Source organism: Aquila chrysaetos, chromosome 11, assembly GCF_900496995.4.
Source record: "Aquila chrysaetos chrysaetos chromosome 11, bAquChr1.4, whole genome shotgun sequence".
In the NCBI taxonomy this organism is placed as follows: Eukaryota; Metazoa; Chordata; class Aves; order Accipitriformes; family Accipitridae; genus Aquila; species Aquila chrysaetos.
This window is the reverse complement of record NC_044014.1, coordinates 39,081,775-39,098,681: the sequence shown is the minus strand read 5'-3', so window position 1 is coordinate 39,098,681 and position 16,907 is coordinate 39,081,775. Positions and strand designations below refer to the sequence as shown.

General features: G+C 47.2%; 2 protein-coding genes across 2 annotated transcripts in view; one reads left to right on the top strand and one right to left on the bottom strand.

The window, feature by feature from the left end:
- The first annotated feature begins 1,806 nt into the window (after positions 1-1,806).
- Positions 1,807-6,845, top strand: PCBD1 (pterin-4 alpha-carbinolamine dehydratase 1). The gene is made up of 4 exons (XM_030030618.2): positions 1,807-1,953; positions 5,024-5,155; positions 5,519-5,599; positions 6,159-6,845. The coding sequence occupies exons 1-4, from the start codon at positions 1,951-1,953 to the stop codon at positions 6,255-6,257; spliced, it is 315 nt and encodes a 104-aa protein (XP_029886478.1). The 5' UTR covers positions 1,807-1,950; the 3' UTR covers positions 6,258-6,845.
- Positions 6,846-7,638: 793 nt separating this feature from the next.
- SGPL1 (sphingosine-1-phosphate lyase 1) overlaps positions 7,639-16,907 on the bottom strand; it is a 32,321-nt gene continuing 23,052 nt past the window's right edge. Inside the window, exons 7-14 of the mRNA XM_030030617.2 lie at positions 16,324-16,412; positions 15,042-15,147; positions 14,461-14,559; positions 13,289-13,438; positions 12,792-13,030; positions 12,012-12,158; positions 10,848-10,968; positions 7,639-10,749 (exon numbers count right to left, since the gene is read on the bottom strand). Coding sequence (XP_029886477.1) covers positions 10,609-10,749; positions 10,848-10,968; positions 12,012-12,158; positions 12,792-13,030; positions 13,289-13,438; positions 14,461-14,559; positions 15,042-15,147; positions 16,324-16,412 — 1,092 coding nt within the window. The 3' untranslated portion in view covers positions 7,639-10,608. The remainder of the gene's footprint in view (positions 10,750-10,847; positions 10,969-12,011; positions 12,159-12,791; positions 13,031-13,288; positions 13,439-14,460; positions 14,560-15,041; positions 15,148-16,323; positions 16,413-16,907) is intronic.

Sequence of the window (16,907 nt, the reverse complement as noted above, 5' to 3'; positions counted from 1 at the left end):
CGGAGTCAGCCAAAGGATCCTCCCAGCCACAATTTCACACCGTAGACCAAGGAAAATCACAACTGCCCTGTTGACACTTTTCAGCAAAAGCACATCAGTCTGTGAGAGATCTCTCACGTGTAAAGTTGGCAGTTAAGGCTCGATTTATAACCTAGGAGAGAAAATGCCATTACAAAGGAGCTGGGTAATCAGTAGACACAGTATAATTAATCGTTTTTCTCCTGATGTTCTCCAGCCACAGAAATTCTCACCTCTAATGAGCTGAGGTGTCTGTCAGTTGCTCTGTACTGGCAGCACGCGTATTGGCAAGGTAAATAGGACTGGCTCCCAGCTGTGCTGGAACAAAATCCAACAGAGGGAAAGCGGGGTACATTTAGAAAAGGGGTATTTGCCTCCTCCCCCATCTCCAAATCAATAGGGAGGCCAACAGAGGCACTGTCACCTAGCCAAGGTGCATTCAAGGCCCTGACAGGTCACCATCAAAACTGCCACTGCATTTTCTTGAGAAAACTGCAGAGAGATCCCCTGAACAGAGCTGTTATCTGCAGCACCCGTATCTCCACCTGCAACTTCACGACAATATTGCTTCCTTTACCTCCTGTTTATGCCATTATTTACAGGGGTGCTTCTGCTGGGCTGTGCTGATGAAACTGCCGGTCCTGCAATTCAGACTTATGCCAAGAAAATATTCTGCTGGCCTTTCCCAACCTTACAAACAATTCCACCTCCTGATTTCATTGCTGGAAACCGTACAGCGCACCTCCTCTTCTCATCCATATCAAAGCCTCCAGCTTCATATCTGCACACAATTATCTTCTTCTCAGGTGCTGCGTTGCTCTCCAAGTCTTTTCTCCCCAGACAGACACTCAGGGTCTCCCAGGACACAAAAGATGCTCATTTTTCCTTTTCATTACCACGGCAAGCAAATCTATAGAGGGCAAAAAAGGAAAGGAAGAATTTGCTTCTCTCTAACTTGCCTGCTGGAGAAACAAATCATCTCTGTGGCACCCACAAACCCTAACAGTAGAAAACAAAATGTGCAGAGGAGTATATACAAGGGATGTATGTCACACTATATTAAAAAATTTCCAGAATCAGTTGCTTCAAGGGTAAAGAAAGCCATGAGGGTCTGGCAGGGTGCTGAATTTCTGTCTACCACGTACATCAGCACGGTACAAAATCGTTGTCAGCACTGGAAAATTGCCCATCACGTGAGCGGGTTTAGCAGACGATGAGTTACAGGACATGGGTACAAATCCGGCAGGCCTGGAGAGCAAAAACACGCCGGGGAGCAGCACGCGGCATCCATGCAGACACGGTTCCCTTGGCAACAGGAGAAAACACCTTAAAAATGCTCAGAAGTGCTGTGCTGCACACACTCCCCCCCCCCGTTACCCTGGCTCGCGGTCCACATGCTGCGATATAATCCAGGCTGTCCCCAGACAATGCAGCCCTCAGCTCATGATTATCCCTGCACAGAGCTCAAAAGCCTGGGAGGCACACGTATATGCTCAGCCAGAACGACCGTCACATTCATCACATGTGCTGCCAGCAGCATCCAGCGGCACCGGCTTTAACTGTCCCTCTCCGTCCCGTTCTGCCTTTTCCTTGTGCAACAGGTGAAAAAAAAAGTGACCCTAGGGGAAAGGGGTGGGTGGTTCACGAGTGGACGCACCACCGCTTCGGCGTGCAGGGCTTCGAAGAGACCCTATTTCAGCATCCCCCAAGCCCCACGGCCCCCGAGGGCCCCGCAGGCAGGTGCCCGCTGCCGGGCAGCGGTGGGAAAGGGCAGCATTGGGAAAGTCTCGGGCAGCACTTTGTCGTGGGTGGACCCGGCCCCCTCGCCACGCCTCCCGCCGCCCCGGACAAGCCGCGGTTCAACCGGGCGACGGTACGGCGTCCGCCACCCAGCCTGCACCGGGGACGGAGGCCAACGGAGAGCCACGGGCGATGGTAAGTCGCTGCTGGGAAATCCGGCTGTTGCTTTGCAGGCGGTGGCAAAAGACAGGGCAGGAAGGTGCCGGCGGCAGCTCCAGCCTCTTCTCGGAGGCAGGAGGAGAGGGAGAAAGGAGCAGGGCTCTGCGCTGTGGTTAATAAGTAACGCGGGGAGCTCCCTCGGCTGCTGCTGAATTACCGAAGCCAGCGCTCTGCAGGCTCGGTTCCTCTGCGAGGGGGAGGGAAAGGGTCCGCCAGCAAGGCTGCGCTGCCAGCGTGACACCCGCTCCAGTTCTGCATGGCAAGCGTGACGCCCACGCGTGCCCCGTCTGCACGGCCCGTGCAACCCACCCTGGCCGGCTGGAAATCAGCTTTTTCAGGGCAGTGGAGGGGACAGAGGCAAAAGACCGTGGGCCTTGTGGCATACCTCGTTCCAGCCCTGCCTGCACGTCCTGCTCACGCCAGGGCTGTCCCCTTTACCTCCTCCTAGGTGACAAGTCACCCTTAACAGGGAGGGTGTTTGAGCAGAGAGGGTTGTTCTGTCTCCAAAAAGCACAAAGCTCTCCCAATTTCCCACGCTGTTTTTTTTCCCTCAGTTGCACAATGCATCTACTTGGTTTCCTGCTGGCAAAAAAAAAAAAAAAATTAAAAAATCCCAATGGCTTGGCAGTTGAGAGCCAGCAAAAGAAAACAAAGTAAATTTCCCTAATGAGAAGAGTGTGTTTTAAAGGAGTAAGTGCACATGAAAGCATTAACATGCCACACCGACAAAAACAGCAGGCTGGCCAACGTGCTGGGGTGGAGGAGGAGGGAAGGGGAAAGAAGCAGGGGTGGAGGGCACGGAGGGTGCTCTGGGCAGAGAGTTCACCATCACAAGACACAGCTGGAGGGGCTGGCTTTCGTGTGGTCCGTTGGCCAAACCTCAGCCTGGCCATGCCTCCCACTGGTGCTGGGCTCTCAGAGAGGAGCTGGACTTGGAAAAAGCCCCAGGACCCATCCTCCCGTGTAGTCACGACACAGAAAATTGTTCAGAGAACAATTAAGCCGCATCCCTCCCAAGCAGGCTGGTTTCCTGCTCTGCCCGGGGGAGGCTGGCTCGGAACCCAGCCTGCCGTGTCCATAGCCCTCTGCTCCAAGCAAGCAACAGCTCCAGCTTTACACAGCCTTTCCTCTCCTTAGCACTGATACACGAACAAGATGTTTCAGCCCCTGGTTCCCACCTGAATCCCCCCAGGGCAGCCCCCAGGGGTGCCCCCCTGCCAGAGGCCCCATGCGGAGCCAGCCTCCGTCCCCACTTTATCCAGTTGCTAAGCTACCTGCGCCCAGCTTATCACGCCATCAGCACAGAAGGGCAACGGCTGAGGGTTTATTGCGAGGGTTTAATGCGCTGAGCCGTGTTTACTCGCTACCTTCCCTCCAAACCCAGAGCTTGGGAAGGGACGGGGTTGACATTAGCAGGGGGGTGGCAGAGCTGGCGCTGGCGGGGGGCCATCCAAAACGCCGCGCAAACTGAAGGGCGGCACGGATGGTTTGCGAGCAAGCAGCGAGGCTGGAGCACGCACAGGCGAGGAAGGTTTTCCTCAAACATCATGCAAGAGGGAGAGCGTGCAGCTGCGATGCCGGGGGGACAGGAACCATCCTGCCCCCAGCCGGCCCCGAGCTAAGGTTCAGCATGCACCTTGGCACTCTCCATTTCATGAAGTGGTCTGCAGCTGACAGCTTTCTCTAAGCACAAGGGTCATGGCTGTGCAGACAGGTAGGGACCCACACAGCCTAATGGCTTAGCAGACCCAGCAACATGGGAATAGGACATTAATCTCTCTAATCTTCCTCAAAACATGCAAAACCAAAGAAGAACCCACAAAAACATCAGCTCCGTGGCTGCCTCTTTGGTTCTGTACAGCCTGTGAGTGGGTAAACTACAGGTAAGGACGATTTGCCTTAGTTGCTCATCTTAAACAAGATGCCACTTCTGAGCATCAATGCCCAAGCAAAGCGTCTCAAGGGGCTGCTGACCAAACACCCCCAAGAAACAGTGGGCCGTATTTGTTGGGACTCGTATCTAACTTGCCTCGCTTTGCTCTACAGCACATAAAGGAAAACAAATCACAAAGATATGTTGGTCTTTGTCCTTGAGAAACAATCAACTGGAAGGATCAGATCACCCACTAGGAAAGAATTTTAATTGCCAGAACATAACCTTTCAGAGAGAGCAATACCCCCACCGCACTCACTCCTGCCTTCTCCACTAAGCCAGAAGATACACTGGCTCAGGTAGCCCCCATCCCCAAGAACTCTATTTTAGTTTCATCTTTGCCTATATTCACTCCCCAAAGCCAAGAAGAACTGCTGCTTCCCCACCCCCACCCCTTAAAAAACAAACAACAGCAGCTCTGCCCAAGAGCCAGAAGACAATGCTAAATCACAATCCCTCCCTGTGCCCTTTGTTACTCGCAGACAGAAACAGCCTCTTAAAACTCCATCTTAACATAAGGGAGATTGAAAAGGAAAAGGAGCTGAACTCCAATTTAGTGTGACTCATCTCTCTGATTCACACCACTTCTTTCTCCCCTAAAGCAGGCTTCCAGTGCAGATGACCTGCAAATAAAGCCCTCCCGATTCAGAAAGATATTTCACAAACCTCAAAAGCAAACAATTCTCAGTTCTAGAAGCCATCACAGAATTTCAGGGTTTTTTCCCCAGAAAATATGTAATCTATTTGGGAGCTTAACCTCACACAGCCATCATTTCTTAGTACCTCAGGTTATAATGAATACATATATACACTGGTAAAGTGGTAGGTGTTGCGAGTCAGAGGACAAAAGCGACAAGCTGGACTTCACTTGACCTAGGTACATGCAGGATGTACCCAGGGCAGGGAGCAAAGGACAGCATTGATATCCCCTATCATCAGCACACCCCAATTCAGGTCCACACACACACTCTAACCCTCCCATCCAGGCTGCAACTGCCTCCGTGGACCCATAACTCCACAGCCCATGGCTTGCCTTGCAGCTTTGAACATCCACTTCATCCTACCTCTGCCACGCTGATCTGCTCCTCTTCCCTTTCCTTTCTGCGGTGTCAGGCAGGAAAAGCCCACAGGCTGAGCACGGAGGAAAGGGAGCAGCTGCTGCCAAACGTGAGAGCTGTGGGGTGGAATGAGGTGGAAGGCAGAGATGCCATCTTCAAAGAGTTCCACTTCAAGGACTTCAACCGGGTACGAGCATCAGTGGTACGGAGTTTTACAAAGCGGGAGACCTGGTTTGCACAGCAGGGAGTCCCATGTGCAAGGCTCAGCCAAAGAAACCCATCCGTGTTTCTACTGAAATGTAATGGCTGAGCAAGATAACCTGCTCAAGACACCAAAGTGCTCGACCCAGCACATGGTTTGTCTGGGAAAAGCTCCCCAAAAAGAGGAGAACCCATACAAAACCCAAACAAAGATTCAGAACATCCCAGGCCTTGCATTTGGTTGGGTTACCTAGAAACACGCAGTGTAAAATTAATAGTAATGGGGTGAAAGACAGTATCGCAGGGTAAGCGATTGAGAGCTAACTTTTCTTCTTACTCCCCTGGGCAGGCCTTTGGCTTCATGACCAGAGTGGCTCTACAGGCAGAAAAACTCGATCACCACCCTGAATGGTTCAATGTGTACAATAAGGTAAGAAACAGGGATGGTGGGGGCAGACAGAGCTCTTCAGGGTGCAGATCCCTTTTTTGAGGCATAAAACAGCAGCAGCAAGTCCTGTTCAGATCAGCAGGACTTCTTCCCTCATGCTATTCCCTTGGCATACCACAGACAGCCTACAGCTATTGCTTACAGATCCTTTCCTCCCCCTTTTTTGACCTGTCCGGCTCGGCAGTAGCTGCCTGTAGGCCGGCACCAGGGTTGCTTTTTTTAAATCAGTGTGAGAAGTAGCAGCAAGGCGAAAAGCTTCTGGAGAAAGAGCGAGCTGAAAAGTGGGCACAGCCGGCTGCTGTGACCAAGGCAGGGGTGGCAGTGGCGGCAGTGGCAGCCTGTGGCCAGAACAAGCTGTAGGAAGAAGAAAACCAGGCGAAGTGCCAGACCACCTCTCCCACCCCGGGAAATTTTGCTAATGAGTCTGGAGAAAGTAATAGCGCTACCTGCCTCATCAGATGCAAACTGTCTGCAGCACTGGGGGAAACCGTGCCTGCTCTTTCTGCCAGCAACACTTGGTCGGTCTGTCTGTCTGGTTTAGGTTCACATCACCTTGAGTACCCACGAGTGCGGAGGCTTATCGGAGCGAGACATCAACTTGGCCAGCTTCATCGAGCAGGTTGCAGCTTCTCTCTCCTGACTAGAGAGAGACACATGAAGCCAAAAATCAACTCTGCCGCTGCCACAACCCGCATCTTGCCTGGACGGCTGCACCTAGAACCTTCTCCCGCTTCCAAGCTAGTTCCTGGATCCAGACTGCCTAACGCCATGCCAAACTCCCTGCCGCAGCTCGGACGGATGGAGGCATTTCTTGGGCACCGTGCATACATATCAATCTCTGATCTTGCCGCTTCCATTCTTAAACCCTTCGTTAGCTGTGCACTACCAGCTCGCAAACCACTGAGCCTCTGGGGCTTTCAGCAGATGTGTGCTTTTAGCCAGAGTCATGTTACACAACCGCACCAGTAAATCTTTCCAGAGCTTGACCCCATCTAGCCACTATGTTATTGCTTCTTACCTACTGGAATATGCTTTCTACCTAAAATGTGGTACGTGAACCCTTTGGTTTCTCTCTAACATACCAGCAACTGTGATGTGCAATTTGGTTATTACTGTAACCTCCCTCTAGCAGTATTATAAGCGGGCATGTGATCTCACCCCTATTGTAACCAGCCTTTAGTAGGATACCAACTGAAAATGTTTACAATAAATGTCTTGGTTAACCTGATGTCAGTTTGGAAGGAGGCCTCACTGTCAAAATTACACCAACAGATTTTCCCAAGGCAGGTAGTAGCCTGACTGCTCTCAAGAAGGTGCTTCTGCCATTGAAAAGCTTCTTCATAAAGCAACGCAGAGAAACGGCACTTGCCTTTGCAGGCCTGCACCTCAAAGTGAACGGGGTCTGAAAGAGAACAATTTTATCAAAGCCAGAGCAGATCAGATAAAAACTGCTTGTGCTAAAATCAGAGGCACAAACACAAGGAAGGCACAAAAGCACTGCAGCAATGGGCTGGGGGCTGCTTATGGTGGAATACCTCCCAAAAGAGGTTGTAGGTGGATTTGGTGGTGTAAGATCTTCACTCCAGTAACACAATGATCTCGGCATTCAGGGAGTCTGCAGCCAAATTGCTGTGGTTTTGGTACAACAGGAACAATTTGCTGTGAAACTAACACTAGTTGCTTTCAGCAAAACAGTCTGGGAGAAACACTACAAACACCCAATTCAGGTCGGTTTTTTTTTTTTTTTTAAACCCTTTAAGGTTCTACAAAGTATTAAAAGAAAATCCATAGCACTTAAATGACAATTTTCAGCATCCTTGAACATCACACACAAGATGTACCCACGGACACCATCTTTATCTTGACAGAATGAAAGAGCAGCCCTCGGGCAGTTAGTAAGATTCACAAACCATTCTCCCTGCTACAGACTAGGCTGTGCACGAGCAAAGACCAGGAGCAATAGGTCCTCATTCATTCGAATGAGCATTGAAACAGAAAAATAAGAGTTCAATGAGCCTAGATAGCTAAATGCACCATTTTAATACAAACTAGGCCCATTTTCACCATCTCTTCAGCTATTTCAGCCTACAGTTTTACAGTGGCAAATTAGAGCAATACAGAATACTGTCGTCAGATGAACTTGTCCCACTTGTTCATTAAAAAGTCAATGTGTATTTATTGGGCAAGATATTACTGTGTTGTACGCAACCCTTCCACTCCCCCCTCCCCCAAGTCATCAGAAAAGTGCAGATGAAATCCATGGCATGAAGACACACATCTCTTCTTGGTCCATCCCATTGGATATTCTTCAGTCTAGTACCTAAGAGCACACAAATGCCTTGGGAGCGCTTTGTACAAGCAACAAATTGAGTGTCTCACTTGAAAAACCTGAGAGCCAGAAATCTCACAGGAATTAATAGTTACAAAGATCCCTCCAGGTCTAAAGTACCATCCAGTTTCAAATCATAATCCAGTCCATAAAATTCTTCTTTTTTGTCTTTTAAATAATTATACAGCCTGTTAATCGCACCGTTTTCCTAAGACCATTTGGCATGATAAAGGAGATGCAGATTACATTAGATGACAAGGATGAATAAAGACTACACACCGGTAAATTACAGTGGCCTATTCCTGACCAGAAGATTACATTTACAGTATAGAACAAATACACATAAAACAATTAAACCCACAAGTATTACTAGTAAAGTGAAGCCCAGAATGGAATACATTGACTTACAAATACAAATCTTCAAATACATCCAAAAATGTGAAATGGAGCACTGATCTGTTAGATCCATCTACTTCCTCGGAGGAAAATGCAATCAGGGAAGAGAAGGGAGTTTCTCTCTCCTTTACCCCACCCCAATCCATCCCCTCTTTCTTTTAAAGCAGAAACAAAAAGAGTACCTCCCTTTTTTGTTTTGTTTTTTTTTAAATCTCGGTTCAAAAGAGAACCATCACAGTAGCCAGACACTTAAGACTGTCTCCAAAGTACTGCAAACTCAGAGATGCAGTAATGGTCACATTGGCAAGACATTAACAGAATAAATAGGTCCAACATAAATGCTGACTGCCAGAGCTGGTAACACCATCAAGAGACTATCAGGCAATTCAAATGTGGTGTTTTCAAAAGGGCTCAGAGACATGCATAAAGTCATCAATCTAAGGGCAGATGGCCAAAATACTTTTGTCTCCTAGCACTGAGAATAAACCTGTTAAAAAGCAAGTATCCTTCCCACAATCACTGGGCCCAATGCTGCACTCGGTTTGTGCAGTAGCTGGTAAGTAACCTTCTCATTCGGTATAATTATTGTGCAAGTGTGTGCTTCAGCTGTGTTAAGCCAGTGAAGGTCAGCTTCGGGCTAACAAGCCCACTACAGCAGAGAAACAGACGCCTTCAGACACCCTGCATAAGACTGTGCAAACGTGGCACAAAGTCTCCTCCCAAGTGTTGAACTCTGCCTGGGAAACTCTTGGTAGCATGCAAAAAGCTGAGAGGAAACACATGGGAAAGCCCTGCAGGAGTAACTCCACCACTGTTTAATAACTCAAGAGATTCTAGCTTGTCCTCAAGGCCACAACTGCCTCACAAGTTGCACTGGGAAAACTCTCTCACCATAAAAACTGTGGAGAAAAATATGAACGGTGAGCCATATGCCCAAGGCTTGAATACCTCCAACTTGCTGCATCCTATCTATCATCTACCTCTCAGAGCTACACCAGCATCTTTGTAATACTGTGAAGGGACTTGGCTCAATACAACTACTATTCTACCTTGTAGGCAAGCATACTTTCTCTGAGGCCAGTCTCCCTTTGAGGTTTTTTTTTCAGTATAGTACCATAAGGAAACAACCACAGCAAAGGTTGCGGTCAACAGCTGAACCCTCAAATCCTCCCTGGCGTCCCACAAAAAAAGCCAGAGAAGCGTCAAGGCACAATGGTGAATGCCCTTTTGAGAATGTGCCTTAAAAGAATCAGTGCAAAGAGCAGAGATTACTACTGTTACAAAAGTCACCTTTTTATACTAAAAGATCATGGTAAAAAAAGGTCAGCTTTGGTGCCATCCTTTTGCACATGAAGTCCCTAGCCATGACACATGCCAGGGCCTGACTGACTCTACTACAGCCTTGTGAGATAGTGCAAAACCTTCAAGTTATGAACAGCGAAATCACTGTTTTGCACATCCCTCCAGAATTGTGCAAGGTAAAACAAAAGCACTCTAGGTGGTAAATGCATGTCTTCTAGAAGAGGGAGGGAAGCAAAACAGTTACTATGTACCTAGGATTTTCAGTACAATCCAGTTCCTCTCCCTACACCACCCGCTTGGTTTCTATTTCTGCTGTTATTCAAACCAAGAGATTCCAGAAAAGGATTTTGCGCTGGGTTTTTTCCCCTCAGCAGATGTCGATTGCAGTCTCACTGAGGTCTCCAGAGGGGACTTCAAAAAGAGTACATGACCATCTTTCCTTTGCCAGTTTATCGGCTCTGCATTACATAGATATAAGGCTTCCAGCACAGTTCATTAAATGCAGTAGCTTGGAGGAATACTCAAAAGAAAACAAAATTTTCAATTTATTTTCTGCCTTCAACTTCTGCGAAGATTGAAGCTTTGGAACACAACATGAGAACTCAAATCTAACACTTGGCTGGACACCAGCTGAATACCAGGTCTGAGGAGAAGAAACAGCAAGGAATGAAGTGACGTGTAGAATACCTGAGGAATTTGGAGTTGTGGAATGGACATTCAATTCACCATCAACAGTCATGATGAAAATAGGCAGGGGGAAGGGAAGAAAAGCCCTAAAACTAAAGTTGGGCATGAAAATAATGCGGATTTCAGAACAGACTGAGATGGGGAAGGAAGTTTTCAAGATCAAGCCACCATCAGACCTGCAATTGTTGGAACAAAGGCTTACTGCAATCTCTTCCCCTAGGAAACCTTTAGAACCACCCCAGTGCTGGCTGGTAAGGCACCAATTGTTGCACTACAGTCAATGGTGGCCGGGAGAGCCGTTCATGTGCTTTTCACTGCAAGGAACATCCGTGCTGTAGAGGCCATCCAAGTACGCCTGAGAAATCTCTGCTACCAAGCTCCTGTCTGGGACGGACTGGGCCATTCCATAGATGGCTCCCTAAGCAGAGAAGAGGAGGTTGTTACACAGGATTGTTAATGCCATCAGAGAAACACACTTACCCTAAACATACCCTCACTACATGCTGGCCTCCTTACCATGCCTGTGGTCTTGGCGTCAAGGTCCTTCATGATCTCCTCAATGCTGTCTTTGACATCTTTCAGGAACTGTTCAGCAACACCGGACTTTGTGTGCAACTGCGTAATGCAGAGATGAATACTGGGCAGGCAGGGGAGAGGGGAGAGATTAACCATCTCAAGTACATACAGCTCCACATTTTCTGAGCAATCGACAACAATTTAGTCTTTCCCTGGCCAGTGGCAACTGTCCTTAAAACAGCATTTCAGCAGTATAATGGGAGAAGACGATCCACTCCCTTCCAATTAAAGGTAATCCCTGCAAATTACTTGCTAGAACCAAGCTGCAGTGAGTTCAGCTGTTCTTTTGCAAAATGGCAACTCCTCCTTCCTTCCTGACTTCACCATACACAGTTAAAGGCCTATAATTTTCTCACCTTGTTCCAGATACCGCAGGTGAGAAAAACGCAGCTGCCTGCAAGCACAGTGATCCTTGCCACCATTTCCCTCCCCTTGCTCCACAGTTTAGATAAACCATCAGCCACCCCCAGCACGGAAGTTAGCAGCTACCAGAAGGAACAGGGCTACTTGCACCTCTGAGCTATCACTTCAGGCTCTCTACACTTCACTCCATGCTAACTCCAAGTCCAAAATTTCTTCAGTGCAGCTACATCTGAAAGCATTTGCCCCTTTTACCCACAGAAAAGCAACTACTACCCACTCAAGGAAACTTTCTGACAAACACTCATTTTGCACCAGGCTGGAAAGATCACTGAAAACGATCAGCCCTTCACTGTTCTTTCAATTACCTTCATCTTCAGTGGGCAGCAGGAAGATACAAAAAATAAATAAATAAATCTACAAACCCTCAGTTAACTAACATGAGATAAAGCCCTGGCTATTTATATTTTTCTGTTTGTATTAGAGAGAGGTAAATAGAAAGGGAGCCTCAGATATGTCCTCTTCCAGGTTCATTAAAATTACTACTGCCTTATCCTCACTGCAGTAACTGCTATATATCAGCAATTACAAAAGTAATTCCTTCTCTGCAGAGGAAAAGTCTACGTACAATTTATCAGATATGGACAACTCCTGTCAGGAAATCATGACAACTACATGGCCTAAAGACGACCATCTTGCATACCCTGGCTATGCACATCACTCCACTGGTCTCCACAGACTCACCTTGATGGGAACTGTAGGACATTTAAGTTCCACCCTTTTGCAGCTAAGAGGTTAGATAATCGATAAATGTCGAAAGTGTCCGAACCGATGGAGAGGACAGACACCTCAGGTTTCCCTAAAATGAAGATGCTGTCAATTTTTCTCAACCTTGAAAAGAAAAAGGAGAAAAGAAGTCACTGACCAGGGTTACAGGGGCCAGACATTCTGTCCATCTATCTGGAGCCTTAAAGGAAAAGCTACGGATGGGAACAGATGACAGCTCATTCCTACCAAAAAATCATGCAACAGCCCAGGCCATTGGGACTTGCAAGGGGACTCAGGTCATTATAAGCCCTAAAGTCAAGTAAGCTCAGGAAGAAATGGAAAAGAGGGAAGACAGAGAGGCAAGAGAAGACAGACTAGAAAAGAAAATCAGCTTATCAGCTCACATAGCAACACAAGCACCCCAACAAGAGAGAATATAACCCTTCTTTTGTCATCTTGAGTAAGTCCTTCCAGATTCCCCCTCAGCCATGGCTGATGCAGAAGAAACTCTTGAAGCAAAGTCAGCTAAATAAAGATGCCTGCACCTCTCGTCTCAGCTATCTGGCACAGGGCAGCACCTGGGCATAAACAAAGCATCTTCTCCCACAACTGCCCAATGGATCCCTACCCAGCAAGTAACACGCTATAGCTTCTCCAGGGAAAAAGAACAGTTGCAAGAGAAACAAAAGCAGTTTGGGAGAAGGAGTCCAGAACAGGGTTAAAGAGTACAATCAAAACACTAAGGCACACACGTACTCTGATTCGAGGAAACGAGCCGTTTTAATAATCCTCTTCGTAGCCTCAACGTAGCCCGATTCTCCTATGTGCATCAGAGTTGCCCAACATGCAGCTATGATTCCACCAGGCCTGGAGCCCGCCACAGAGGGGGAGGCGTATATGCCCCCTTGCCAGTCAGGTGCTATGAAGAACTGGTAGCTCCTGTACTTCTTGTCGCTGTACAGCACCACTGAGGAACCCTTGGGAGCATAACCATACTGCAAAGGGCACAGAAAGCATTAAAAAGCACCAAGAAGGCACAGGAACACATTCAAGCACTCACTGCATGCAGTCACCAAGATCCCATTTGCCCACACTTTAGTGCATTGCACAAAGCATCTGCATAGAGCAGCCCCTACCCCTGCACTTCAGCACTCCTCCACACAGCAGAGCAGAAATGCCTGAAGGCAGGGATGACATCAGGAATCACTCCCCAAAAATGAAAGCACTGGAAGACCTTTCTCCTCCATTCTTACCTTGTGGGTATCAGCAGAAATGCTGGTCACACCTTTTACGCGGAAGTCAAATGGATGCTTTAGAGGGAATCCTGCCTTGTCCATGAAAGCAATAAGAAAACCACCCAGGCAAGCGTCAACATGGAAGGGGATTTTGTACTTCACCGCAAGCTGTGTGTGAACAAGACATTCTGCTGAGTAACACGCCATCAGGCAAGAAAATGATTAAGAAATTAAATGTCTCCTGGACCCTTTTGGAGCCTCATGCCACTCTCAAGCTGCTGAGGATAGGAGATCTGGACGGGTTGGGTACTTGTGGGATGCTTTCCCCTGCCTTCCACGTATGTGAAGATTGCCAGTAAAAGGCAAAACAACATCGCATTTTGGCAGTTTGCTGTATTTGCCAAAGAGATGTGACAACATGGTCTGAAAGGAGTATCTGCAATAAAGTGTAAGGGCATAATCCAAATGAAAAGAGGGTCAGAGGCCCTGGCTGGTTACATACAAAATAAATAACTGGAGCACGGAGAGAAAAATCAAGAGGCATGTTTGAAAAATAAGATCCCAGCCCTTTGAACCCTACTTCCTCCACACATTGCTCAGACTTCTGCACCAAGTTTGCTATAACCAGTAGGCCCTAAATCAAAGCCTTTTTTACCAGGTGGACTATTTTGCTGTTATTTCGTTTCAGGCATCAAAGAATGAGCCCTTCTGGTTGGTCTCGCAGTGGGTGCAGTGGAGCTCAAAGTCACGTATACAACACATACCTTCAGTTACAGCAGAAGTTTATGGCACAGACTTGAGAGTTCAGAGACAAAGCATGCGCAAAAGACTTGCTGCTTTGCCTTGCAATGACGCGCGCCACATGCACTAGCTCAAGTCCAGAATCCAGCCCCACACAAACAGCTTTATGGCAATGACCAGAGCTAACTTCTGGTATTTAAAGCCCACCTTCTCACAGCAGTTACACAGTACAAAAAAAATAGTCCCACATTCCTCCTCACTTCCAAACTGTGTCCTACATACCCTGCTGTTGCTGAGCACCTGATTTGAGGACAGTATTACCCTACCAACCAGTCTGCTCCTCCCACCAGATTCACTGGTTGGCATCCTGGAACCCTTCTGCTCTGCTTGTACAGAAGGACATACTGGTTTTATTGCTACAGCACCCAGAAGTCCCAGGGGCGCCCTACCTCTGCCACCTCTTCAATCGGGTCCATAATTCCATGTGGGAACTGGGGAGCAGAACAGACCAGCATGGCTGTGTTCTTCGAGATAGCTCTCCTCATTGCCTAAAAATTTAAAGAGAGAAGATGCTCACATTCCATTTATCAAGTGCCATCCTGCCAAAAAAGATAAAAAGTAAAAACATGCAGCATCTGGTCTTAAAAACCACCACACAAAAGCCTATAGAAAGAAAAGCAATGAACTACAAGCATCAGCAGACATCAGCTGAGTCATTTAACTCATCCACTTGGAAATACGAGAACACTTTCGTTCACCCTCATCTGAAACCTGTGACTATTTCTGAAATACATAAATTATTTGATTCTAAATGAATCACACAGGGCAAAGGGATGGTTTACATTCAATTATTTCAAACAAAACCTTATCTGCAATGACAGGCACTTACTGCTGCCATTTTTCCTTATTTCCAGGAAGCATTCATCCCTCTCTATCCACTGACTTGCTACCCACATAGGTAGATTTCTTGCTATTTGCTGTACAATGCTAATTTCTCACAGAAAGAGTGCTGTGTTGCCTAAAGCAATACCTGAACATCCACTTCCATAGCCTTGGTCAACGGTATGTGAATCAACTTCAGTCCAAAGTAGTGCGCTGCCTTGTCAAACGCTGCGTGAGCACTCACCGGGACCAACCTAGAAAAGTAAGACTGCATATGTCAGCCCAGGCAGCACCTAAGCCATAACATGAGCAGGAGGGTAAAGAGCAAAAAAATTCAACCCGTAAATATTTCTGTGCAACAGACAGGTCACAAACAGGCCAACTGTATGTTTCAACTAGCCAAAAATCATACAGACCGAAAAAAGAAAAAAAGTTGGGGAAAATACTCTCTGGGACAAAATAGAGGCCATGTGCTGTTCTGAACTAAAATGATGGACGCTCCATCTTGAACAACCCAAAGAAAATCTATTAAAGTAATTCTATCCCGCTGCATGGTCTTCTGTGAACCAGGAACTCTTGAATTCCCAAGAAAGCTAATTTCTTGTCATATCGAACAATACCGTACCATCTCCAACCAGCCACGTGCCCTGAGAGGGGCATATGAGATAATACAAAAGGGAAGGAGCAGCATAAATACACCACATGAACATAACATTTGCTGTCTCCCATCTCAAATGGCCGTGGCTGAGCAGCTTTAATTAACCCTGTTTTCTGAGGCATCATATCTCTATCAGGGCCTTTAATAGCATGCAAAAATGTTACAGTGGAAGGAAATTCAGGAATTCAGCAGAAGATGAACACCATAGTGTTTCATCTCTTTTTAAATTTTCCCCTTGTAAGCAATTAACCAGAGAAGTATTTTTGATGCACTGTCTACAAAAAAGCAGCATGTTAGAAAGCACAAATCTTCTACTAGCAGTGTAACAATTAGCACAATTCCTCATTTCAGCTCCAACCAACCCCGACTTTAGTCCCAGAGTTTTCAGGCTAAACCCACTTTGATCTGAATAAATCAAAACCCTTAAACACTTCAAAGGGCCTGACAATCTCTGCTCGAGAGGGGCCCAAAGCTGATATGAGCAGGCTCTGTCTAGAGCAGCATGCAGGTATTGCCAAAATACATCTGCACAGCATAGCTACCACGGACCCCAGCAACATTCATGCCTCCCAGGCTGCTTAAAGGTTCTTGTGTGTTTGTACCACTTCTTTTGACCCAGGTTTCTCTCCTTCAGACACAGATGGACAAGGGGGAGGTGGTAATGAGCTATGAAATGAAGGATTATTAAGGTCTAGCAGCCACCTCAACTCAGAGGAACAGTAAAACCCGCAAGCCCCCAAAGCAAAAGCCAAGTCGCAGAAGTATTGCTCACATTTCTGGCTGTTTGATGCCTCTCTCATAAGCCAGGTCTCGGTACGCCTTGCAGGCCATCAGAATGCTCTCAGTCCCCCCAGATGTCATCTGTTGTGAAGAAAAGAAGCAAACAAGAAAAACAACCACTTACATGGACGCTGCAGAAGAGAAAAGCAAGAAGGGGATGCTGCCACAGCGTCTCTGCCCAGAAATGCTTCAGAGGCAAGATGCACAGAACAACTCAGGTTTTCAAGGGCAGCGGAAGCCACTGAACAGCTCAAGGTAGCTTTCTGACATTCAGAGCTTGAAAGTGCACATGTAAGTAAATGTCAACTTCTCTATTTAAAGTGGGAGGGGGAAAGGGAAAACAAAAAAAATATTCAACTCAAAAGCCTAATAAGAGGGGACCACACTGCACAGTCACTAGCTGGCAAACATGACTGCACCTCATGAAACTGCTAGTACATACTTAGCTCTTGATTACCCGGGGATTGTTTACCTGGATTACAGATTAATTATGCCACGTACACGGAAACAACAAAGTTGACTCTGTATTAAGTCAACTGAAGTCCAGCAGGTTTTATTGGGTCTGGAGCAGTGCCA